At 42.9% G+C, this 24,280-nt stretch overlaps 2 protein-coding genes across 2 annotated transcripts; both read right to left on the bottom strand.

Moving 5' to 3' along the window:
- Positions 1-1,869: 1,869 nt before the first annotated feature.
- Positions 1,870-8,169, bottom strand: LOC149303936 (ribonuclease-like). Its single transcript, XM_089481125.1, has 2 exons — positions 8,139-8,169; positions 1,870-2,774 (listed from the first exon to the last, which is right to left on the bottom strand). The coding sequence occupies exon 2, from the start codon at positions 2,685-2,687 to the stop codon at positions 2,238-2,240; it is 450 nt and encodes a 149-aa protein (XP_089337251.1). The 5' UTR covers positions 2,688-2,774; positions 8,139-8,169; the 3' UTR covers positions 1,870-2,237.
- A 4,280-nt stretch (positions 8,170-12,449) lies between these two features.
- LOC149303935 (C-type lectin-like) lies at positions 12,450-20,487 on the bottom strand. The gene is made up of 5 exons (XM_089480881.1): positions 20,417-20,487; positions 17,268-17,346; positions 16,561-16,652; positions 14,470-14,610; positions 12,450-12,557 (listed from the first exon to the last, which is right to left on the bottom strand). The coding sequence occupies exons 2-5, from the start codon at positions 17,332-17,334 to the stop codon at positions 12,450-12,452; spliced, it is 408 nt and encodes a 135-aa protein (XP_089337007.1). The 5' UTR covers positions 17,335-17,346; positions 20,417-20,487.
- Between the last annotated feature and the right edge of the window lie 3,793 nt (positions 20,488-24,280).

Here is a 24,280-nt window from a genome sequence, read left to right as displayed (position 1 = left end):
CTAAATCAATTGACTCTTTTTGTGCATTGAGCTCCCTTTGCATCCGTTGAAGTAAGCTGAGGACAAAAGAGAAAAGTGGGAGGAGGAGAGAGAAACTGGGACATTTTAAAAGCAGCTGGAAAAGTGGGATAACAGAGGATTAATTGGAACTTCATTGTTATTGTAGTTGTTGTGTGTCTTCAAGTTAATTCCGACTTATGGTGAACCTGTCATAAGATTTTCTTGACAAGTTTCTTCAGAGTGGGTTTGCCACTGCCATCCTTTGAGGCTGAGAGAGTGTGATCTGTCCAAGGTGGATTTCCATGGCTGAGCTGGGATTTGAACCCTGGTTTCCCAGTGTCCTAGTCCAACTCACAAACCACTACGCCATGCTGGCCCTCAAGGACTAGTCCTCCCAAACTGGGACAGTTGGAGCGTATGAGTAAAATTTAAGAAATAACGCAAAGACTTATAAGTGTACACACAAGTTTGAATCGTATGAGCCATTGTTTTCCTTCGTACCATGTCTGGATGTGAGACTAGAAAGTTAAGAAAGAAGACAGGAGCAAAATCAATGTATTCAAAATGTGGTGCTAGAGAAGATTGCTGAGGATACCATGGACAGCCAAGAAGTCAAACAAATAGGCCCTAGAAGAGATCAAACCAAAAGTCTCTCTGGAAGTAGGGTTGCCATAGCTGAGGACCTCCAAACCGGGACAAATGTAGGACAAGGTTTAAAAATGTAGGGCCTTTTTTTTTTAAAAAGGTCCTACATTTTTAAACCTTGTCCTCCTTCTCCTTCCCGGCTTGGGAGGAAGCCTTGGCCTGCTCCCAGGCCGGGAAGGAGCGTGGGGGCCGCCTGTCATCGCGGCAATCGCTGCGATGACAAGCGGCCTCCTCAGCCTCGCAGAGGCCTTGGAGGACCCTGTGGCCGGAGCTCCGACCACGGAGTCTTCCAAGGCCTTCCTGGGGCTTGGGAGAAAATGTCTCCCAGGCAGCAGGGAAGCCTGGGAAGGGGGAGCAAGGCACCCGCGATCGCCGTGATCGCCACGATCGCGGGCGGCCCCCACTCCCTTTCCCGGCCTCTGTGGAGGCTTGGGCCTCCATAGAGGCCGGGAAGCAGGGAGAAGGGCGCCCGCGCTCGCGGCGATCATGGGTGGCCCTCACTCCCCTTCCCGGCCTCTGTGGAGGCTTGGGCCTCCATAGAGGCTGGGAAGGAGGGAGCAGGGCGCCCGCGATAGCCGCGATTGCGGCGATCGCTGCAATCGCGGGCGGCCCCCACTCCCTTTCCCGGCCTCTGTGGAGGCTTGGGCCTCCATAGAGGCCGGGAAGGAGGGAGCAGGGCGCCCGCGATCGCCGCGATCGCGGGTGGCCCCCACTCCCTTTCCCGGCCCCTGTGGAGGCTTGGGCCTCCATAGAGGCCGGGAAGGAGGGAGCAGGGCGCCCGCGATCACCGCGATCGCAGCGATCACGGGCGGCCCCCACTCCCTTTCCCGGCCTCTGTGGAGGCTTGGGCCTCCATAGAGGCCGGGAAGCAGGGAGCAGGGCGCCCGCGCTCACGGCGATCGCGGGCGGCCCCCACTCCCTTTCCCGGCCTCTGTGGAGGCTTGGGCCTCCATAGAGGTCGGGAAGCAGGGAGCAGAGCCAGGCTGCCTCCCTCGCCGGCGGAGGAGGCGACAAGGCAGCGGAAAAGGGCCTCGCCGAGGTGAGACCCTTTCCTGCTGTCAGGCCGCTTCCCTCGCCAGCGGAGGAGGCCAAGCAGGGAACGGAGGCGAGGCTCCTTTCCCTGCTTGGCGTCCGTCGTGAGGTGGGGGGTGTCCCGGGGGCGGGGCCAAACCAGGGCGGGACCGTTGGACCCGCCCCAAACCGGGAAAGTCCCGCCCCCCGGCGGGATATGGCAACCCTATCTGGAAGACAAGATGACTAGACTAAGGCTGTTGTGCTTTGGCCACATCATGAGAAGGCATGAATCATTGGAGAAAACAATAATGCCAGGAAAGGCGGAGGATAGTAGAAAGAGAGGGAGACGGCATGTTAGATGGATGGACTCTATAAAAGAGGTCATTGGTATGAATTTGTAGGACTTAAGCAGAGCAGTGGAGGACAGGGAGTCTTGGAGATGTCTCCTCCACAGGATCAAAATTGACTTGAGGGCAGTTAAGAACAACAACAAAGGGAAAAATTAAGGAAAGTGAAAGAGAGTGAATGCATGATAAATTGATTTGTTTTTTTCCTGGCCCCATATTCTCAGAGAGGCCTCAATAATTGGGGACCTCGGTTTGCAAGTGGACAGGGAAGCCATCCACGCAGGCGATAATGATCCTCTCGATGCCATAGGTGCCGTTGTATCTGCAATTGGGAGCCCAAGAGCCCCTTTGAAGATGGCATACTGTGAGGGGGAAGCTGGCGTCACTTTCTCGGAGGTCGCCTGTGGTGGGTTCCCCCGCCTGGCTACACACGGCTTGGATTTGGGCGGTGTCCACGTGGAGGAAGGTGTTGAGGTGTTTGCAGTAGCTGGATGTCGCCATTTTGCGGCGTTGCATCATGAGGTCGCAGTAATGCTGGTCGTCGGGAACTTGGGTTGTTGGGTAGTCAACATGTTCCCTCAGGAACTTCTGGTAGCTTTCTGCACTGACCATGGTCGCCCATGTCGCTGCCATCATGATGAGTGCCATACTTAGGCCTGAACATTGGCTTTTATGTGCCATTGCTGTCTCTGTTGGTGTCGGACAGGAAGGAGGAAATCGAGAATATGGAAGTGGAATTGTGCAGGAACACAGAGAGAGATTGGGTACCTGAGGCAGAAAAACAAAATGGCATCATCAATGCATCGGCACTGCAGAAATAATACAGTTTGACTTTTCCTTTTCCCTTCTTTCTCTCTTTCAGAAACCACCTTCTCTCTCTCTCACTGGCCCACTTGAACTTCCACTGCATACACACTACAGGACTGATACAGTTAAAATGGTGTCAACCTGGATTTAACTGCCATGACTCCATGCTATGGGATTCTAGAGTGTCATTCACACTTGGGAGTTTATCAAACAAGGGAAACTGGAAGTATAATCCAATGCCATTTCCGAACGCAATCATGGGGTTTAACGTTATTGCGTGATAGACTACCCCACCCAATTTCGGGTAACGGCAAGCTATTTTGGGGCAATGGGAAGTCAGTTTGAACGCAATTCGAATTCACGTAAATTTGCTGAACTAGCGAATTCACGTGAATGCGTTCTGGCCCCACTTTCCTTTCATTCGAAATTAAGAGAAATTTCTCCCGTGTGATAAACTCCTTACCTTTTTGAATGAAAAGGTTTGCATCTCCGCACTGATTCAGAACCAATTCAGAATAGGTTCGGTGTTCCCATTATGTTTACGGTGATCGAATCTCTCAGTGCCATTTTAACCCTGTTGCTGTTCACGTTTGCCACCATATGGATTTAAAATGGAGGCAGCTCCATTTCTGGGAATGATGCAGCGCAATCTGAATCAATTCAGTAGCATGTCACACTACCAAAAATGTAGATCATTAGGGTCTGGTGCCAAATGCACCGGTCTAAGTGGCCTTTTCTGTCACAGAGCCCTGGTACCCCACCAAATGACAAGTCCCAGAATTCCATAGGATGGAGCCATGAAAGTTAAAGTGGTGTCAAATGGCATTAATTCTGCAGTATGGCACCAGCCATGGGTAGCAACAACATAAATAACTGCTAGATATTTCTCCAGAAAGCTGCTCTGTAAGATATGGTAAAGTGTAAAGTCTGAGGCAAAAATTAATAAAATAAAGAAATAAGAGTCCTTTCCCCACTAGAACATACCATGTAACCAACTGTGGCTGCATCTATGATGCAGAAATAATCCAGGTTGACACCAGTTTAACTGCCATGGCTCAAGGGTATGGAATTCTGGGAATTGGAGTTTTGAGAGACATTTAGCCTGCTCTGTCAGAGAGCTTTGGTGCCACAACAAACTACCATTCCCAGAATTCCATAGCCTTCGGCCATGGTAGTTAAAGTGGTGTCAACCTAGATTATGTTTCTCAAGGTTATGATGGGAAGTCGGGGTGGAATTTGCCCCAGGGATACCACTATGTTATTTATTTATTTGACATATCTTTACACATTTGGTCATTGCTGTGCCTTCGAGTAGTTTCTGACTTACTTTGACCCTTAGGCAACTCTATCACAAGGGTTTCTGAGGTTGAGAGTGTGTGACTTGCCCAAGGTCACCCAGTGGGTTTCCATGGCCAAGCGGGGAACTGAACCCCAATCCCCAGTATTGCACTCCAGTGCTCAAACCATTACACCACATTTTATCTGACTGTACCTAAAGCTTTCAATGAGAGTTGAACATTAAACATAAAACTAGTTGATTCTAAAAACAGTTAAACAGCTAAGAATAATTTTGATATTATAGTAACAATTATTTAAAAAAATATATCGCTCTAGTACAGTAAAGACAGTATGTTTAAAATAACTGGCCAGCAAAAGCAAAGCTATTGAGAGAGCAAACAAAAGGCACAACTGAAATGAATGTTATGTCCCTATCTCAGAAAAGATAAGAGCTAGAAAATCTCAGAAATATAACATGGAAGGTCATTCCAGAGACTGCAGTGGAGCAGGACCCATTTCTTGTTGTGGCTAGTTTGGCTTTGGATGTAAGAAACCGTCCTGAGCACCTTTTTGGTAGTCTATAGAAAGCAGATATGGGATTTCATGTTTGTAGCGATGTCCTTATTCTGGGTGTAACATCACCTCCTTCACTAGAAGTTAGACCCTTCTTTCCGCTTCTCCCTCTGACAAAGCTACATTCCCTCTGGAATAAAGGTTGCAATATTTCCATCTTTGGAGTATAATTCCCAGATTCTAGGATGTCTAGAATCCAAAGCTTGGAAAATTTACTTTCTTGGAGGCTGAGAGCATGTAACCTGCCCAAGATCACCTAGTGGGTTTCATGGCTAAGCTGCAACTCAAACCCTGGTCTCCAGAGTTGTAGTCCAACACTCAAACCACTACACCACACTGGTGTTGCCGCCTCCTTTTTCTTTCTCCCATCCCTTCTTTCTCTTTTCCTGAAACCACCTTTTCCCTCACTGACCTCCTCTAACTTCCATCAGTTTGCTGGCAAAGGGATGGGTCACTTTTGCCAGGTATCCAAGTGCATTGCTTCAGAAGGTTCCCTAAAGGTAGGCTGCAGGCCACAGATGGTCTATCCTTGCTCTAAGCATTGGAATAATGGTTATTGTCAGAATCATGGCAGACCTTACTGCCAGGAATGCTTTTCCTAGACAAGACTGAAGCCATGAGAGAAATTATACCTGAACCATATAACACCTTTGGTCACAGCACCATTCTGTTCTTTGAGACATGGAGCAGGGGCCCTGTCAAACTACTGCACATCATTATAGCATAATGGTTTTGCTTTAGCTGCTGTGGCAACATGCTAGGGAATCCTGGGGCATGTACTTTGGGAGACACACTAGAGCTCCCTGCTGTGAAGTCTAACTCCCCCCTCCAAACTGCAAATCCCAGATGATGGAACTATGTCCATTAAAGTAAAACCATAGCCCTACACTGAAGTCTTACAGTGCATCTACACTGTAGAAATAATGCAGTTTGACACCACTTAATGGTCATGGTGCCATCCTACAGAATCCCGATATTTGTAGTTTTGTGAGGCACCAGCCCTCTTTGACAGAGAAGGCTAAAGACCTTGTAAAAATGCAGACCTCAGGATTCCATGGGACCTATAGGACTATTGGTGGTGTCAAAGTGCATTATTTCTACAGCGTAGATGCACCCTCAGCCTTACCTGAGCTTTGGTTGGAGAGGGCTTCTGTTGAAGAGTTGGACCGAGAGCTGTTTCGGCAAAAGCAAAGCCTTCCCTGTCAGCTTTTATACAGAGAACCCAACCTGACTTAGAACCAAGGACACTTTCCAGGACAAAATCCCACAAGGTGACCTCTTTAATAACACAGGAAGGAACAAACAACCCAGCAGACTTCAAATAAAAGGTCTACAGCTCATGTTCTGACCCAAGCTGGAGGTGACTTCAATGCATCAGCAGGGTGTCAGCTGGCTGGCATACACTCACCATTACCTCACTTGATGTGTGTATTGTTACCTTGTATTACCTTGCTTGCAGCAGGAATGAGCAATTGTAAAAGGATGGAGGGCATTCCTTCCTGACTGCCCCATAGGCTGGATGGTAGCTTCTGGTGCAACTGTAAGTGATGTCTTATAATTTCTAGTTCTGAGATTCAGCGGCAAAATGAGCTATTGGGGGGCTTTGGGGCAGAATAAGGGATCTAGAAGACTATGAATGAGAAGCGCAGCTATGAAAGAATTAGACAAGATCCTAAGGAGTAAAATTATACAACTGAACACTAAAGTTAGAACCGTCCCAGCCATTGTATTCCCTAGCATCTTGTACAGATGTGAAAGTTGTACAGTGAAAAAAGCAGATAAAAAGAAAATAAACTCATTGGAGATGTGGTGCTGGAGAAGTGCTGAGGATCTCGTGGACAGCCAAAAAGACAAACAAATGGGTTGTTGAACAGATCAAGCCTGAAATACCCTTTGAAGCCAAGATGATCAAATTGAAGCTGAGAACTCATAGGGAATTATCACATGGGAGCCTTACCATCGATAAAACATCAATAACACATTCCTGAAGCGCAAAGGTGTCATAGACAGTCACGCTTCTGAATCATCAGTGAGGTGTCCCGCTCCTCTCTCATCCTCAAAGCATTCGTGGAGCAATCATTTCTTCAATGATAGAAGTTCATGTTATTGAAGAAATGGCTGCTCTGCGAATGCTTTGGTGATGGGAAAGGAGAGGGGACGCCTCAATGACTCTTCAGAAGCCCGACCAGCTATCACACCTCCATGCTTCTGGACTGTTTTGCAGGCAATTTAAACACACTAAGTGCCTCCATGTGATCATTCCCATAGAATTGGCTTGGGTTGTGAGTACCAAAAAGCAAAACAAAACAAAACAAAACAACAATAAAAAACCCCTCCCACCCACTCTTAAGAAGTTTGGAACTAATATCAGGGTTTCAAGGTGGGAGAGAAAACATCAGTATCAAGTTGGATGCCCCCTTCTCTCCATCCCAAGCATTGGCATCACTAGGGGGGTGCTGGGAGTATAAACAGCACCAGGTGACATCCAGAAGAGGGGTTGGGTCCTCCTTCCCCTTCAGGGCAAGAGGGACACATATGTGTCCTTTCCTACTGCTCCAGCCCTGGGCTTCCTCTCCAGACAGAAAGTGCATGACTGGAGGAGGAGGGACATGTGCTGCGGCGAAGCCTGGAGGGTAATCATGCTACTGCTGTCTCCCAAGCATGCCCCCACAACAGGTGACACCAGGCATGGGGATGAGACTGACCCCAAGCTGTGATGTTCCTTTTCTGTGCTCCTTGTTTTGGAATCATTGAGCTGGTTCCATGATGACTTGGGATCCTAGTAATACACAACACCAACTACAGTACACAAATAACCGTTCTAAACTCCTATTTAGTCATCCTTACACTAGACAAGTGGCAAGGACCATGGCTCTGTCCAAAGTTTTCTAATGGCTGGGGGTTGGACTGGATGGCCCTTGCGGTCTCTTCCAACTCTATGATTCTATAATTCTATGATTCTATGATTCTAATTGTATCTCCCATCCACTGCAGCCAATAAAGCCAATGGTGAGGGGATTCTGGGAGTTACAATTCAGCATCAGCTTGAGGGCTACACAATCCCTTTCCCAGGAGAGAAGATCTACTGAACTGAGTCCCACTGATTGCAGTAGGTCTACTTTGAATGAATATGGAGCCAAACCACCAGGATGCTTTAAAAAACAACAACAACCCTGAAATATCTAAATAATGAATAAATAAAAATCCATTGTTAAGCTGAGAAAACTCCTAGAGACCAAGAGGTGGTTCTTAAACATTTCTCTAAGCAAGTTTAGTGAATTTGTGACAAATAAATCTGCAAAGGATCAGGATTTAGGAGATGATTTTAGTTCATATCTCACCCATTTCCTAAAGTTAAGGAGTAGCTGTCTATAGTTACCACCTTTCCTTCTTTTCATTACAGCTTGTTCCTAGAATGCAAGAAACGGAAATCATAAATCTACTGTTTTAACCCAGCTGGTTCTCAAAACTCACCTTTGTATTATGATGCACTGTCCTCTTCTGAAACCATCCCTGGATTAAAAGAAAACTCAGGCACTTAAAAGTGCATTGAAAAGCAAGAAGGTAATTATTCCTGACAAGTCAGTGGTAAGGGCTGACCAACAGGAAATTCCAGAGATGCTTCCAAGCAGTAGCAGAGAGAAGCAAGAAAGTGCCGAAGGCTGCCTCTTGTTGCAAAGTATCTCTGCCAGCATGGGGACTAGAAACCTATTTGAATGATGAAAGCTAAGGAGGAGCTTCCTGACCAGAACAGGGGAACGGAGATAAACTTGCACTACTGTATTTGTATCCTGTAGTGCATGGTATAGTGGTTTGAGTGTTAGACTGCAATTCTGGATTTGATTCCCGCTCAGCCATGAAACCCACTGTGTGACCTTCGGCAAGTCACATGCACTCAGTTTCAGGAGAATGGCAAACCTCCTCTGAACAAATCTGCCCAAGAAAACCCATGATTGGTTCGCCCTAGAGATGCCTTAAGTTGGAAATGACTTGAAGGCACAACACATACATACACACAGTTTATGTAACCCAGATGCTTCTCTAAGCAATAGTTGGTGGGTGTTTTTGAAGAGTTGTTGTTCAGAGTATAGCAAATGCTTTGCATGCAGCAGTTGCCGTGTTCAATCTGAGGAAGCACATGTGAGTCTCTACCATAATAAGCATGTTTGGTCTTACAATATGGGCATGTTTTTCCAACATCACTTCTAGTGATTTCTTTCTTTGCCAGTAGAGGGAAGTGTTGCTTAAGGGCAGACCAACATAATTTCCATGAATTGTGGACTATTATTTGGAGGAAGAGGGACACACCATTAAACCAATGATACTCAGAATTTGATCTTTCCTGTATTTTACTACTGGAATCCTTGACAATTGGCCAAGCTGGCTGGGACTTCTGGGAGCTGAAGTGCAAAACATTAAAGGACCAAAGCTTGGTCTAAAAGAGTGGTTTTCAACTGGTAGTATGCGTACCAATGGAGGGACTGAAAGGCAACATACCCCCCAACTATTCAGGTTTGGCAGGGATTATCCAGATTAATCCTTTGCCCTCACACTTTTTCAGTGGCTTCTATAATGTCATAGAAGCATAGAGTTGGAAGAGACCACAAGGGCCATCAAGTCCAACCCCTGTTATGCAGGAAATCATGGTCAAAGCACCCCCAACATATAGCAATCCAACCTCTGTTTAAAGACATCCAAAGACAGAGACTCCACCACTCTCTGACAAAGTGTGTTCCACTAGTGAACAGCTCTTACTGTCAGAAAGGTTCTTTCTAATGTTGAAGTGGAATCTCTTTTCCTGTAGTTTGAATCCATTGCTCCGTGTCCTGTTCTCTGGAGCAGCAGAAAACAAGTTTTCTCTATCCTTAACATGACACCCCTTCAAATACATAAACAGGGCTATCATAACACCTCTGACTGTCTCTCTTCCAGGCTAAACCTAAGTCGTTCCTCATAGGACATGGTTTCCAGACCCTTCATCATATTAGTCACCCTCCTATGGACACATTCCAGCTTGTCAACATCCTTTTTGAACTGTGGTCCCCAGAACTGGACACAATATTCCAGGTGAGGCCTGACCAAGGCAGGGAGGACCTGACCTAGGTTGTCTAACTATGGAGTTTATCACACAGGAGGAATTTCTTTTAATTTCGAATGAAAAGAAAATGGGGCCAGAACGCATTCATGTGAATTCGCTAGTTCAGCAAATTTACGTGAATTCGAATTGCATTAAAACTGACTTCCCATTGCCTGAAAATAGCTTGCCATTGCCCGAAATTGCATGTGGTAGTATATCATGCAATAACATGACACCCCATGATTGCATTCGGACTGACTTCCCATTGCCTGAAACTGCATGTGGTAGCCTATTACGCAGTAACATTAATCCCCATGATTGCGTTCAGATTGCCATTGGATTATACTTCCAATTTCCCTTGTCTGATAAACTCCTATGCTTCCCTAAGAACTGAGACTGACCCCAAAAACAACACAAGTAGCTTGTACTGTAGTTCAAACAAAAATTTACTAATGGCTTTAATCTATATATCCATAAAAGCTATATCCTAATCTAGCTAGTGAACGGTTCAGGTAGAAAAGTAATCTTTATCTTATCATCTTCTGTCCAAAGAAAGATGAGAGAGAGGAATGTGGAAAACATGCAGTTCAGGTGAAATCTTTAGAGAGAGTGTCTGTTAGTCCCAAAGAAAGTGACTTAAATCACATAGTTGAATTAGAGAGAGAGAGAGAGGAGTTTGCATGCAGGAAATCCTTATCTATCTAAGGAGAGAGAAAGAGAATGCAAAAATTTTCCAACAAGGTGTACCTGTTACAGGGCTTTTTTGGCCAGATTTGTTCAGAGGGGGAGGGGGATTGCCTTTGCTTTCCTCTGAGACAGAGTGTGACTTGTCCAAAGTCACTCGACAGTTTTTTGTGGCTGAGTGGGGATTCAAACTCTGGTCTTCCATGGTCCCACGCTGAATCTGCACTACAGAAATAATGCAGGTTAACACACTTAAACTGCCATGGCTTAATGCTATGGAATGCTGGGATTTTTAGTTTTGTGAGATGTTTAGCCTTCTCTGTGAGAGACTTCTGGTGCCCTACCAAACCACTAATCCCAGGAGCCATGGCAGTTAAAGCAATGTCAGATTGCATTACTTCTGCAATGCACATTAAGCCCAAGTCTAGTACTCTAACTACTACACCACACTTCTTTATAGTTAAATATGGTGCCATTGCTGTTATCTCTGAGAGATACTCCTCCCATATACTACTACTGCTGCTCAGCAGCTGTTTGGAACATTAGGTTTGGCTGCTCAGCAAAAGCCTTGACTTGGGACTTTATCACGCTGGGAAAATTGGGGGTTTAAACAGCAATTATCCCCTGAACATGGCACATTCACGAACAACATTTTCACACGACATCGCGATTAAAGTGCCATTAACCTGGGAATAAACAGGCAATAAACAGCAAAAAAATCATTCATGGGGAAATCCTGTGAATGTTCTGTTGCTGTTTATTCTTGGGATAATAGCTCTTTAATCGTGATTTGTGTGAAAATGTTAATTGTGATTGTGTGATTTTCACTGGATAATCAATGTTTAAACGCCCGATTTACTCCATGAGATAAAGTCCTTGGGAGATGTGACCAGCAGCAATGGTACTGTCAGCAAAGCCCTTGCCATTCTGGAGCATGCAATCTCACCACCACAGAAAATGGTGTCAAGGCTGGGTTTTCATTGTATTCCTGACAACAAGGTGGGCGAAAGTAAGGTTGTTTCACTTCCGGTTCCTATCTAGGTTTGGCTAGAGGTTTCTAAGGAAGACTCTGGGTGTAAGTGCTAGGTGTGCGGAGGGAAGGCGTTGTGTATTTTAGTACATTTTAGGAGAAGGGACGCTGGCTGGCATGATTTCAAGCAAAATGTTCTCCAAAACCATGCCACAAATGTTGGGGCTTTGGGAGCTACTAGTGTTGGATTTGAAGGCCATACATTCCACAACGCAGTTTTAGGAAGACCACAAGAGAAATGATATAGCTGTCGTAGATGTAAAAAATGTAGGAGCTGCTGGACCTTATACAGTTAAGGAGAGGAAATTTGGGCACATGAAACTTTCCTTACTGACCGAGAGAAGCTATCCTGCCCAAATTCTCTCTTCTGTGAAAAAGCAGAAAAGTCCAGGAGAAACCTTCTGCTGGTCCTTGAAGTCACCCAAAGATGAGTGGAGAACGAACATTTGGGAATTACAGAAAAACACCAGCCAACACATGCATAAGAGGATGTTTATTAATTTTCTGCAGGGCACCAGGACTAAAGAGAAGTAGATTTTGTGATGGGGCTTTTGGAAGAAGGTGGAGGGGAAAGTCAGAGGCTTTCTTCATAGACTGGGGACAGTAGCAGAGATCAGCTGGTCCAGAAGTTTAACATCAAGCAGGCATAACTGGAAGCTTCCATCTTATCTAGAAGCTCATATTTCCAGATCTAGGCTTGAACTCATATTTGCAGATGTAGGCTCAAGCTCATATTTGCAGATGTAGGCTTGATGGGATTGACAGTCTCTAAAATGCCATTCTGCCAAATCTGAAATGCAAACAGTCATATGAACCAGGACTGTTTTAAAAGTGCATGGACTCAACAGTTCCCTGACTCTCTGAATTGACAAGAACATGATATGTCTGGATTATAGCCAATTTGGGGTAAGGAGTTTATAAATAGTATAAATAATTATCCACACCAGCTACTATGTCACATAGGCATATGTGTCCTAAGCCACTGAGAATGTGTTTACTCACTTGTGCCTTGAATCAACGCTGCACAGAATATATTTGGCTCACAACTGACCCAGGTTGCGTAATTGCTGACTGATTTATCCGACCAACTCCACTTGCCAGTCTGTAGAAATGGGAAAGATAGATTTTGTGATTAGTAGAGATATAAATGCTTTCCTCCGGTCCAAAAGTTTGTACAGACTTGCCCATCTGTACCTGACAAACTTACAAATGAACTGTAACTCACTGACACACCCATTTCCACACTTTTCATTATTTTGTAGTTTGTCACACCCAAAGTGCATTTCTTAATTTTTTATTGTAAAGTTTTTAAATGGTTTAATATATGAGTTACTTTGGGTTCCTTTGTGGGAGCAAGGCACCATAGAAATGAAATAAATAAATTGAAAACAGAATAGTGCCTAAATACCCTGAAGGCACCAGTTCCTGTCTTGTTTTGGAGGTTAAGCAGGGTCAGCCCTGAGAGACCACCTATGAATGCCAGATGCTGCAGACCATATTTCATCTCTGAGTATTCCTTTCCCAACAAACCTTTACGAAATCCATGGGACTTCCTGAGATCAACAGTCATTGTGAACATATGTACCCATGCACATGAGCTCAGAAGAGAAGGGTATGTGAAAGGCATTTCCCCCATATTTGGGGTTTCTCTGTTTCCCTCCAGGGAGTCAATTGTTTTGTAGATTCCCCTCAGTTTTTGGTTTAAAATGTCTTCTAGAAGTGTTGGCTGGTGGCAGGGATGGTGGTGGGAATACCATGTTTTGGCTACTTAGACTGATGTAGGCCCAAGGAAAATGGGAAGAACAAATTACCCAAGAAGGCTTTAAAATATGGGGAATATGTCTTGATGCCCCCAGAGGGCTTTGGGGGCATTTGTGGGCAAAATGTGATTTTTTAATTTGTGTTTGTCTCTGTGTTGTAATGTGGTGGTTGTAGCTCCCCAATATCTCCTGCGAGACTAATGTTGTCTTTTATCATTTGAACATAGGGATTCACCAGTGGGCTCTAGTCATTGTCCAGCCTGCTTCATATTTCTAAGATGCTCCGTATACCATAGTTTACAATTTGAAGCAGGTTGGAAAGGATGCTTAAGAGTGAGTGTGTCTATAGACTTGGTAAGATCTCTATTCCAGGTACCAACCAAGCCCTCAATGGAATCACCTGTTTCTCTTTCAATTTTTACATTGTCCGTCATATTCAGGAGATACATCTTGGCCATCAAACCCTCTTCACATTTGAATATTTTTTTTATTTCTGAATGAATATTTTTCCAAAAAACTTTGGCGTTAGCACATTTCCACCACATGTGCATGTAATTTCCAACTTCTTTTTGACATTTCCAGCATGTGTTCTTGGTATGTTTAAACATTTTTGCTAACTTATATGGGGTAAGGTACCATCTGTACATAGATTTATAGATGTTTTCCTTCAAGTCTACACTTATACCTTGTTTGATTTTTGTCTTCCAAAGTCTTCCAGGTACCAACCAAGACCTCAGTGGAATCACTGGTGTTACCAAATGTTTAACCCCCTAGGGCTTTCTGGAACCCAGCGGGTTCCATCAGCCTTCGTGGGCAGACCATTATAATGGGTCCGCCAACCCCGAGGGGTTGAATAGTGGCCTTTAGTCCAACCTTGACCAGGAAATGATCCGTCCATGCCAATGCGGTGATATTAACTACCTCCACCCCTGGATATACCTGTTTCATACTAAAAACCACCTCAAGGGTATGACCTGCACAATGTGTAGGTCCAGAGACTAATTGGGATAGGCCCATATCTGTCATGGAAGCCACGAACTCCCGAGCTGCAGCCATTAGATTTGTTGAACCAGCCTCGAGTGGAATGTTGAGGTCATTGAGGACTAGAAGCCTAGGCGACTCCAAAACCAACTCCGAGACCAGTTGTGTCGGCTCGGCTAGGTTTAAAATCAGTGTCTAGAATGGAGTCACCAAAGTCTCTCTGGTCAGTGTTGATGAGAATTTTTGAGCAAAACAGACAAGAGAGATGCTTACCGGAAAAGAAGCACGGCGACCAATCCAGACATCACTTGGTTTCCTTTGGTTAGTGGAGATGTATTGGACGATGAAAGCTGACTCTGACATGCTATGAACAGAGGCAAGATGGGCCCCGGGGAAATAGTTCTGGCAATCAATCTGAGGATAGAGAAAAGTCGGGGAATGAATTTTATTGACATGCTGCTTTATCACACTAGTGGGCAAACAGGATTTAAACAAGAGTTAAACTAGAGAAAACCAGGAAATGCCTGAAGTTTATCACATGATGTTTCCTGGTTTTCTCTTGTATACTCTTGTATAAAAACCCTTTGCCCACTAGTGTGATAAAGCAGATGGTCTTCTTCCACAAAGGGATAAGAACAGAGTTGGGGTTCTTTGAGTATAACACTGTCAATGCTTCTCTAGGCCTTTTGCTTTCAGAATTTTTGTTTTGGAGATGCTGCTTTGACTGATTCAAATCAATTTCACAGCAGAAATGGCTGGGAAACTGGTATGACAGCGACTACTAGGAAAGGAACTTGTATAGTGAACAAATTTTAAAGACATGTTTTTCAAGTGTTAAGAAACCTGAACAAGAAGAATCCCAGAGTAGGAAGAAACTCCGCTGTTGAGGACTTATTTTGCACTAAATGCACATGTGGTTGTTTTTTGAAGAAAACAGGATGGCTTACATAGGAAACAACAATAATAACATTTCTATGCAGGAATTTTACCTTCTGTGCAGATAATGCTGTTTTCTGTGCAAAACAACCATGCGCAAATTTTTGCACAAAATCAGTTCTGAAATGCAAATTGGCACAAAGGATTCCCTTATAGTGGGAAGGGAATTGCTACAATTACACATTGTTTCCTTCAAGGAAACGTAGTAAAGAATGACATCCCTACTCAGGCTAGATACAAACATAAACTCAGAGTGCAGAAGTGATAAAAAAGTCAAATTTGGATGGCTTGTTGGCATGATGCTGGAAATACCATGTGTATGGAATTCTCTTCGATGGGAGGACTTCTCAGTAGGCAGATGCCTTGCTGCCTTCAAACCTCCAGCAGATGGCATTATTTTATATGTATCAAGTCAAAAATCCTACTGAGATCAACACGGTTTACTCTCAATAAGCTAGATCCTGGGTTACAGTTTAAATCGAAACTCTAGCAGTAGGAGAGATTTATTTTCCTCATGTCAATCTCAGCAGCGAGCAGTTTAGCAACAGCAGGAAACAGGACATTAGCCCAGATCAAGGTTGTGACTTTCCAGAAATTGTATTGCATTGTATTGTACTACTTTCTTTATACAGTGGTCCTTTGGTATCCTGTATGTTTTGGCTCCAGGACTTGTTGTGGATACCAAAATCTGTGGACAGTGACACAGTACAATGGCACAGTAAAATGGTGTCCCCCATATATATATATATATATATATATATATATATATATATACACACAATTAGTAGATGCTTGAATTCATGAATAAAGAATCCATGGATATGGAGGCCTGACTGTACCCCACTTCTTCCAAAACCTTGGGATTCAAATTAGTTTAAAAATGTAGCTAAAAATGTAAAACAAACAGACAAACAAAAACAGATGAAACTATATTTGAAAATAGCGTTACACTGTGTATGGAATTAAACCATTTGAAATATCTGTTTAAAATGGCTGCTCTCCAATTCACACCAGCTACTACTCACACAGTTAAGGTTGGGTGGTAATGGAAGCAGAAGATTCTGAACCTCTGGAGGGCCACAGGCTTTCCAGTTCTGGGTAGGAACCACACAGTCGTTCAGATACTTTTGCATTACAAAGTCCAGCACTTTCCTTGTTGGCTATTCTCTGTGGATATTTCAACCCAGGAACATATGGTTCGCACACTTGGCCATAGCCTGTGGTCTCGTCTTATATTCTTTAAGGATGTTAGCTCTGTATGCCAAATATAGCACATTTCTATGGAGTTCAATATCCCATTCCCAGACAAGTACAACTTCTGCTTAAACCCATGTTCCTTCTGAGTTCCTTCTGTTTTGTGCCCCTCTCCAGAGACCATGGAGTGAAGATGTAGAACTTAGAACTTAACTGGTGGGAAATGTTTCTTACCTCAGCTTGTACCCATGACTTATTGGTGTCAAAATAAGCATAGCAATTCCCCTGATTTTCCACCCAGTCTTCGGCACAGGAGTCAGCCTCAACTGCAAAGAGAAAGTAAGATGGATGTGGGACAGGTTGTGGAAGAAGATCAGTATTTCTCTCTTAAGTAGAAAAACCTCTGAACTAGTTTGGGGCGGATGTTCTCTGGTCCTTCAGGAGTTGTTCAGCCTTCCAGCCCCCATGAAATGTAAAAGGGGAATGCCAGCCCCAATCTGTTTCCCTGCTCTGAGCCAATAACAGGTGGGACCATATTCCTCACTTTGGAAAGGCCAAGTGGACCTGTGTTTAGGCTCTTATGGACCACTGCCCATCATGAATGAAAATAAGCCAGAATTGTACTGCAGTGGATGGACACTGGTAGCCCTTTCATCCTGTGCAGCCCCCTAAATCAGGGATAACAAATATATTGTGGGAATCGGCAGGAGACTTTGGAGGTACAAAAGTAGTGTCCAGGGGCTGGCCCACTTGTTTAATGAAAACCTGACTTTGTGAGGCAGTGATAGCAGCATTTCATTGACTTCACATACAGTACCCTTTGAAAGTAGAAATTGGTTAACTAAAGGTATCTGAAGATGAATAACAATTTTCATCAGCTACCTTTAGTCAAAACCCAATTACTTACAAACATAATCTTGATATTTCTTTAGGAGACTTACCTCCTGGAAAAGGACTGGAGAGCAGAAGGCCAAAAAGGCATAGGCTGGCTTTGGCAAAGAGTCCCATCTTCTGGATGACCTGGGCAGGGGAAAGAAAACATCCAAGAAGCATGCTCAGTGAACAGCAGATGCCAAAGCAACAAGAAGTAAGTAAATAAGCTATTGAGCACCATGTCTTTCATTGTTGCTATTAGAAGGAAAACTGCACTTTAAGTTTTGGATAGAATTTTACAGGAACATGCTCAGTGGAATATCATGATGGTGTTTTATGCCCATGTAAGTTCCCCCATGGAAGTAGTTGGAAATCTCCCTGCCCAATGTAGAACATCTGCCTTCAGTTCAAGGTTCATGAAGTGGAGATGCTCATGTCGTGGAACTGAAGATGTGGATATACATTGGGTTATGCATTAGGTTGTACAATGTTGACATTCAACATGAGAGTTGAATAGCACAGTCACTGCATAACTCTGCATACAGATATTTATGTTATACGATCTTAGATCTTGGCCGTTTTGTTTTGTTGCCATGTTACAAAGAGGGACAAAAGTTGGACCTTGATGGGTCACAACTGCACCCATTACATTCCTGGGTTTGTTCCCATGTGTGTATTGGAAAATGCCAATCCCTGTCTTCCATGCTGGCCGAATCGTGGCAACCAGGAAGTGCAAACAGGCTGAAATGGAGAAGGCAACCATCTGGGCCAGACCCTCTGCTTGGAATCCTGACTGCAGAAACTCAGAACTCTCAGATTGGGTTCAGAACTGTCTTATGAAAGGGAAATGGTGAGGGACACCCCTCTGATTTTGATTTAATGAATTAAATATATTGTAATTTCTGGTAAGGTCTTACTTTCTTGATAAGTAGGGCATAACAGAATGGGGTTGACTCAAACTGAGGCAAAATGGAAAGAAATGGAACTTGATAGAAGCTCAAGTGAAACAAGAGTTCCTTTGGAAACAAAAACGGGCATGCCTTATGAAAGAAAGAGCGGTTCCACCTAAGGAGGACGCAGACCCTATTATTGGGGGTAAGTAGGGGTAACCTTCCACATTCTTTCCTTGCTTGAAGGGGAGCATCAATGAGAAGGATCCACCTAGTTCATAGACAGTGCATTTATCTAGAGCTTCTAATCATGAAGAAAGACCTAAATATCCTGAAGGCACCAGATCCTGTCTGACCTTGGAAGGTAAGCAAGGTCAGGCCTGGTTAGCACTTGGATGGCAGAGTGTCAAGGAATACCAGTTCTTGTAGGCTATATTTCAGAGGAAGGCAATGGCAAACCAAAAGGAACAGTATGTGTATACACTGATATTCTGTATTTCATAGTCTTACAATTCTTTGGGTGCGAACCATTTCCCAGATTAAAAATATCATTAAACAGAGAGTCTATGAACATCTAGAAGGCTATGCCATAATCACAAAAAGTCAACATGTTTCAGAGAAACAAGTCATGTCAGACAAATCTAATCTCTTTCTTGGATAAAATTATTAGCCTGGTAGAGGAAGGGAATGCTGTGGATATAGTATATCTCGATTTCAGTAAGGCCTTTGACAAGGTTTCCCATGACATTCTTGCAGACAAGCTTGTAAAATGTGGACTAGACAAGGTAACTGTTACATAGATTTGTAACTGGTTGACCCGCCGAACCGAAAGGGTGCTCAGCAATGGCTTCTTTTCATCCTGGAGAGAAGTGACCAGTGGGGTCCCACAGGGCTCTGTCCTGGGCCCAGTGTTATTCAACATCTTTATCAATGACTTTGATGACAGAATTGGGGGCATACTCATCACATTTGCAGATGACACCAAATTAGGAGGAATAGCTAATACTCCAGAGGAAAGGATCAACATTCAAAATGGCCTGAATAGACTTGAAAGCTGGGCCAAAGCTAACAAAATGAAATTCATCAGGGAGAAATGTAAGGTACTGCACTTAGGGCAGGAAAACAAAATGCACAGATATAGGATGGGGGACACCTGGCTGAATGAAACTACGTGTGGAAGGGATCTTGGAGTCCAAGTAGACCACAAGCTGAACATGAGTGAACAGTGCCATGCGGCAGTTAAAAAGGCCAATGCAATTTTAGGCTGCATCAATAAAAGTATAGTGTCTAGATCAAGAGAAGTAATAGAGCCACTCTATTCTCCTTTGGTCAGACCCCACCTGGAATATTGTGTCCAATTCTGGGCACCACAGTTCAAAAAGGACATTGAGAATCTAGAGCGTGTCCAAAGGAGGGCGACTAAAATGGTGAAAGGTCTGGAAACCATGCCCTATGAGGAACGACTTAGGGAACTGGGGATGTTTAGCTTGGAAAAGAGATGGTTAAGAGGTGATATGATAGCCTTGTTTAAATACTTGAAGGGATGTCATACTGAGGAGGGAGCTGACTTATTTTCTGCTGCTCCGGAGAACAGGACCTGAAGCAATGGATGCAAGTTACGGGCAAAGAGATTCCACCTCAACTTTAGGAGGAACTTCCTGACAGTAAGGGCTGTTTGACAGTGGAACACACTCCTTCCTCGGAGTGTAGTGGAGTCCTTCTGTCGGGGATGCTTTGACTGAGATTTCCTGTATGGCAGAATGGAGTTGGATTGGATGGCCCTTGCGGTCTCTTCCAACTCTATGATTCTATGATACCTGCAAATTCTATTATGACATTTTGGAAAAGATTTTTTTTCTCTCACTGAAGATTTTTTCTCTCTCTAAGTTACACTGCAAAATAGTACTGCCGCTTTTTATGTTACGGTCGTAATGTGATGTATGCCTCATCCACACTGCAGAATTAATGTAGTTTTGCACCGCTTTAACTGCCATGTCTCAGTGCTATGGAATACTGGGATTTGTAGTTTTTTGAGATATTTAGCCTTCCCTGTCACAGAGCTCTGCTGCAACAATAAACTACAAATCTCAGGATGCCATAACACTGAGCCATGGCAATTAAAGTGGTATCAAACTGCATTATTTCTGCAGTGCAGATGAGGCTGTAGTTACACATTTGTTATTGCAAATAACTATTTATTAACTGGTTACTTCAAGCTTCTCCTTTCCCCCCTCTTTCTGGTGATCTTACTTTAAAGGTGTACATATGGAAGATGGAACAAAACAGTCACCTCAAATCAAGATTAAAAATATTTTATACTCACGTACTTGATAAGAGAAAAGGATGAGTTCTTTCTGTGAGAGCAATTCCAGTTGCCCTTGGGATGGGAAATATTCTCTTCCTGGATCCCTCTGTTATTTCTAGTGTAGAGAGCTCTCATTTATATTCCAGAGCCTGAAAAGTCCCACCTCTGAATGCCAGCCTCTGAGAAAAAAGCTCCTCCTTGTTTAACCACAAGCATAAGCCAACAAAGGATTCTTAATGTAGTCCAACTACTGTGGGAATCAAACTTTTCAAAAAAGAGTTTGGCCCCATACAGACTGCCAAAATAAAGCTGCTTCAGGTCACTTTGGAGGTATGCTGTTTAAATGATGGGACTGGAACGTGGCTTTGGCGCAGCTTCTGGACTCTTAGGACGCATGCATAATTTAAACAGCATACCTCCAAAGAGACCCAAAGCAGCTTTGTTTTGGCAGTCTGTATGGGGCCTTTGACAGATTAGAAGAGTGCCTAGTGGAGAAACAACAACTTGCTTGCTATGACAAAATTGAACATTTAATACACACAGTTTTAATGGAATATTGAATAGATGAGCGGAGTTGACCTGTATCTTGAGCGCATGCCTAAGAACGTTTCTCATTATCTTTTGTGGTGATGCAGGTGTTCCACAAGGTATGTACTGTATTTTCAAAGTCAGTGTGTGGACTTTCCATTATTGGAAAAGCTGAATCCAAAAATCATAAGGTCAGCATCTCCATGGAGTGTCTTTCCCATCATCTGCTATTTGGGTGCTGCCAAGTTAGCAGGGTTCACCCATTTTGAGGCATGACATCTGGTGCCCGTTTGGAGTCTCAGCTGTCCTGGATTTCCAAGTTTGGTGCTTATGAAAAAACCACAAGTCTCTCAGTAAGGGGGTTATGCAATTGTTTTGTGACAAACACACCTGTCCCCACTTTTGACTGTGTTTAAGCACTGACTGAACACTCACACCTATAACTGGAATTCCCCATATATCACTGAATGTAATGGCAATGTAAACAGTTAGTAACGTTAAAATTATACCTTTAAGTTACAATATCAAGCGCACATCTGAAATTTATGTGCAGGTACATCGTTTCATGTGGTTAAAGTGAAAATTTGGCAAGATGTAGTGTTTTTCAATAAAATTTAAAAAGAAGAATTTAAAAACTTTTAATTTTTTAATTTTTTAAATTACAAAAAGCCCTGGGGTCTCTCCTTTCTCCTCCCGCTGCGATTCGCCTCATTCACACCATCTCTTTAGTATTGCAAAGGGACACAGGTGAATGCCACAGCCCATTTCTATCAAAATACTTCTAAACAATATCAGAGAAAATCAACGAATTGAAGGATTTAAAATGAGAAATGAAGAATACAAATTAAGAGTATACGCTGACGACCTGGTATTAATCGTAGCTAACCCAAACGAAAACTGTGGAGAGATGACGCAAGCACTTAAAAAATATTCTAAACTAGCAGGTTAAAAAATCAATAAAGAAAAAAACAACAATATTAACAATGGACCTAACAAAAGAGGAGGTAGAAGAATTAAAGGGGAAATCAGGTTTTCAAACAAAAAAAGTAATAAAATATTTAGGTCTCAATATTTCCACAAAAAATATAGAGCTATTTGGAAATAATTATGAGAAAATTTGGAAAAATATTAAAATGGACTTGAAAAATGGCAAAGTTTAAATATCTCATGGATGGGGAAAATAGCTACAATAAAAATGGCATTATTAGCAAAAATGATTTTCCTTTTCCAAAATCTTCCCTGCAAGAAGAATTAAGGGGAGAAGGAATGATTTGTAATTGGTTTACGTACAGGCAGTTAAAAGAGAAATATGAAAAGGATAAAAAAAACCAAGGGAATTGGCGCAATAGAAGTTGAATTGGAAAATATAATTAAAGATGAGAGAAAACAATTATCAAAATTTTATAAATTAATAATTGAAGTGGAATTGGAGGAGGAAATAATAAATGAGTTTATGATAAAATGGGCAAAAGACTTAGGTCAACCTATACAATTGGAACAGTGGGAGAGAATTTGGAAAAGGAGAATAAAACAAACGTTGTATGAGTTTGAGAGAACATGTCTATAAATCTCAATACAGGTGGTATTTAACCCCGTATAAATTATCCAAAATTAATAAAGATAACAAAAATATCTGTTGGAAATGCCATAAGGAGGCTGGGACTTACATTCACTGTTGGTGGAATTGTGGAAAAATTAAAAAAATATTGGAAGACAATACATACAGAAATGAGAAAAATATTTAAATTAGAGAAATATGTAGATTCCAAAATGTATCTCCTAAACATCATTGAAAATAAAAAATTGGAAGAGCAAGAAGGAAAACTGTTATTCCATACAATCGTGGCAGCAAGAATGGTTTTAGCAAAGTACTGGAATAAAGAGGAAATCCTGAAGGTGGAGGAGTGGAGGCTGAAAGTAATGGATCTTTACGAAATGGATAAGCATACCACATTATTAAAAAAAACACTCTTTAAAAGAATTCTATAAAGAATGGGACTTACGGAGAGTCTATATACAAAGTAAAAAAAGAGCAGAGAATGATGGGAATTTCTGAAGAATAAACTATTTTTGTTACCTTTGTTATAACGATGGTAGAAGTATCAATATATAATATAAAAAGCGGGAAGAAAGGTTGACAAAGACTTAAAGGTATTTGTTAAAGTGATAAAGATTGAGATAGTAAGGAACACAAACATAAAGGTAGAAGGGGTTGAATCTAAGGTTGTTTTTTTGTTTGGTTGTTGAATATAAGAGTAAGTACAAAATATACGGGTTGTAGATATAGGAATGGTTCTAGCTTGAGGAAGTTTCATCGTAAAAGGAGATTGATAAAGGGGTAAATTGAATGGTAAAATCATGTAGTAAATGTATTCAATGTAATAATAATTGTCATAGTTGATTTTAAATAATAAAAATTTCAAATTTAAAAAAAGTAGATGTTTGGGGAGCAGTGGCGTCACCCCCTTAGCTACCTAAGTTGTCCCCTGAGTTACCCAAATGTAGTCCTCCCCCATGTGATTGGTACAACTTCTTGAGAAGACGACAAGTTCTCTTCCTCTCTTTGCTCTGTGAATTTCAGAGGAAGGTAAAAGCAGAAGAGGCCAGGTATGAAGGCAAGAAGGACGAAGGATATACTTGAATTTCATCAGAAAAGTTGCAATTGTGTAATAGAAAATTACACAAGTATTATTTCATCTGCAAGCCATCAGGCAACGTGTTTCTGTTAGCAGGAAAAACAACTCGTCAGAAAAGCTTTTAATCACATGGTCTTTCTACCAAAACAAGGTTGTTTTTAAGGGCACTGTGTGAAACAATATGCTTTTTCTGGACACTCTTTGCATTTTCTATCATCATCATCATCATCATCATCATCATCATCATCATCATCATCATCATCTTTTTTATTTATATTGCCATGTCTCTCCTTATGGACCGAGGCGGGGTTACAATCCAATAAAAAATACTAATACAATCAATAAAATACAGTGATTTCCTATAAATACATCTTATCAGCAAAAGTACAGCGCGCCCGTGTCATATGCGGGCGCGTTTTACGTGGACTTGAGCTTACGCGCTCAAGCCGCGGGGCGCGTGTGGGGCGGAAGGGGCGGCACGTCCCATTCAATTGAATGGGTGTGTGTGCCCGTTGAGCCCTGCGCACCGCCGCACTGTTGCGCCGCCATGCACGAGCATAGGCGTAATTCACCTTACGCGGAGGGATCCAGAACGGATCCCCACGTAAGGCAAGGACCGAGTGTAATATCACTTAAAAATAACTGATCGTTATACAACCGGTTTACACAGAGTCATCATCGAGGGTTAATGGGTGAATACCTTAAACAGATTCAAATAGATA

Source organism: Sceloporus occidentalis, unplaced genomic scaffold, assembly GCF_023333645.1.
Source record: "Sceloporus occidentalis isolate IW3139 unplaced genomic scaffold, rSceOcc1.0.p SCAF_14, whole genome shotgun sequence".
Lineage (NCBI taxonomy): Eukaryota > Metazoa > Chordata > Lepidosauria > Squamata > Phrynosomatidae > Sceloporus > Sceloporus occidentalis.
This window is presented reverse-complemented; position numbering and strand designations above follow the sequence as displayed.

Bases quoted from the DNA above. Each gene is read 5' to 3' on its own strand.
- LOC149303935 (XM_089480881.1), bottom strand. From the start codon at position 17,334: ATGGGACTCTTTGCCAAAGCCAGCCTATGCCTTTTTGGCCTTCTGCTC. The intron at 16,653-17,267 runs GTAAGTCTCCTA...TTCTCTTTGCAG, and splicing joins CTCCAGTCCTTTTCCAGGAG to TTGAGGCTGACTCCTGTGCC. The intron at 14,611-16,560 runs GTAAGAAACATT...CTCTATCCTCAG, and splicing joins AGTCATGGGTACAAGCTGAG to ATTGATTGCCAGAACTATTT.
- LOC149303936 (XM_089481125.1), bottom strand. From the start codon at position 2,687: ATGGCACATAAAAGCCAATGTTCAGGCCTAAGTATGGCACTCATCATG.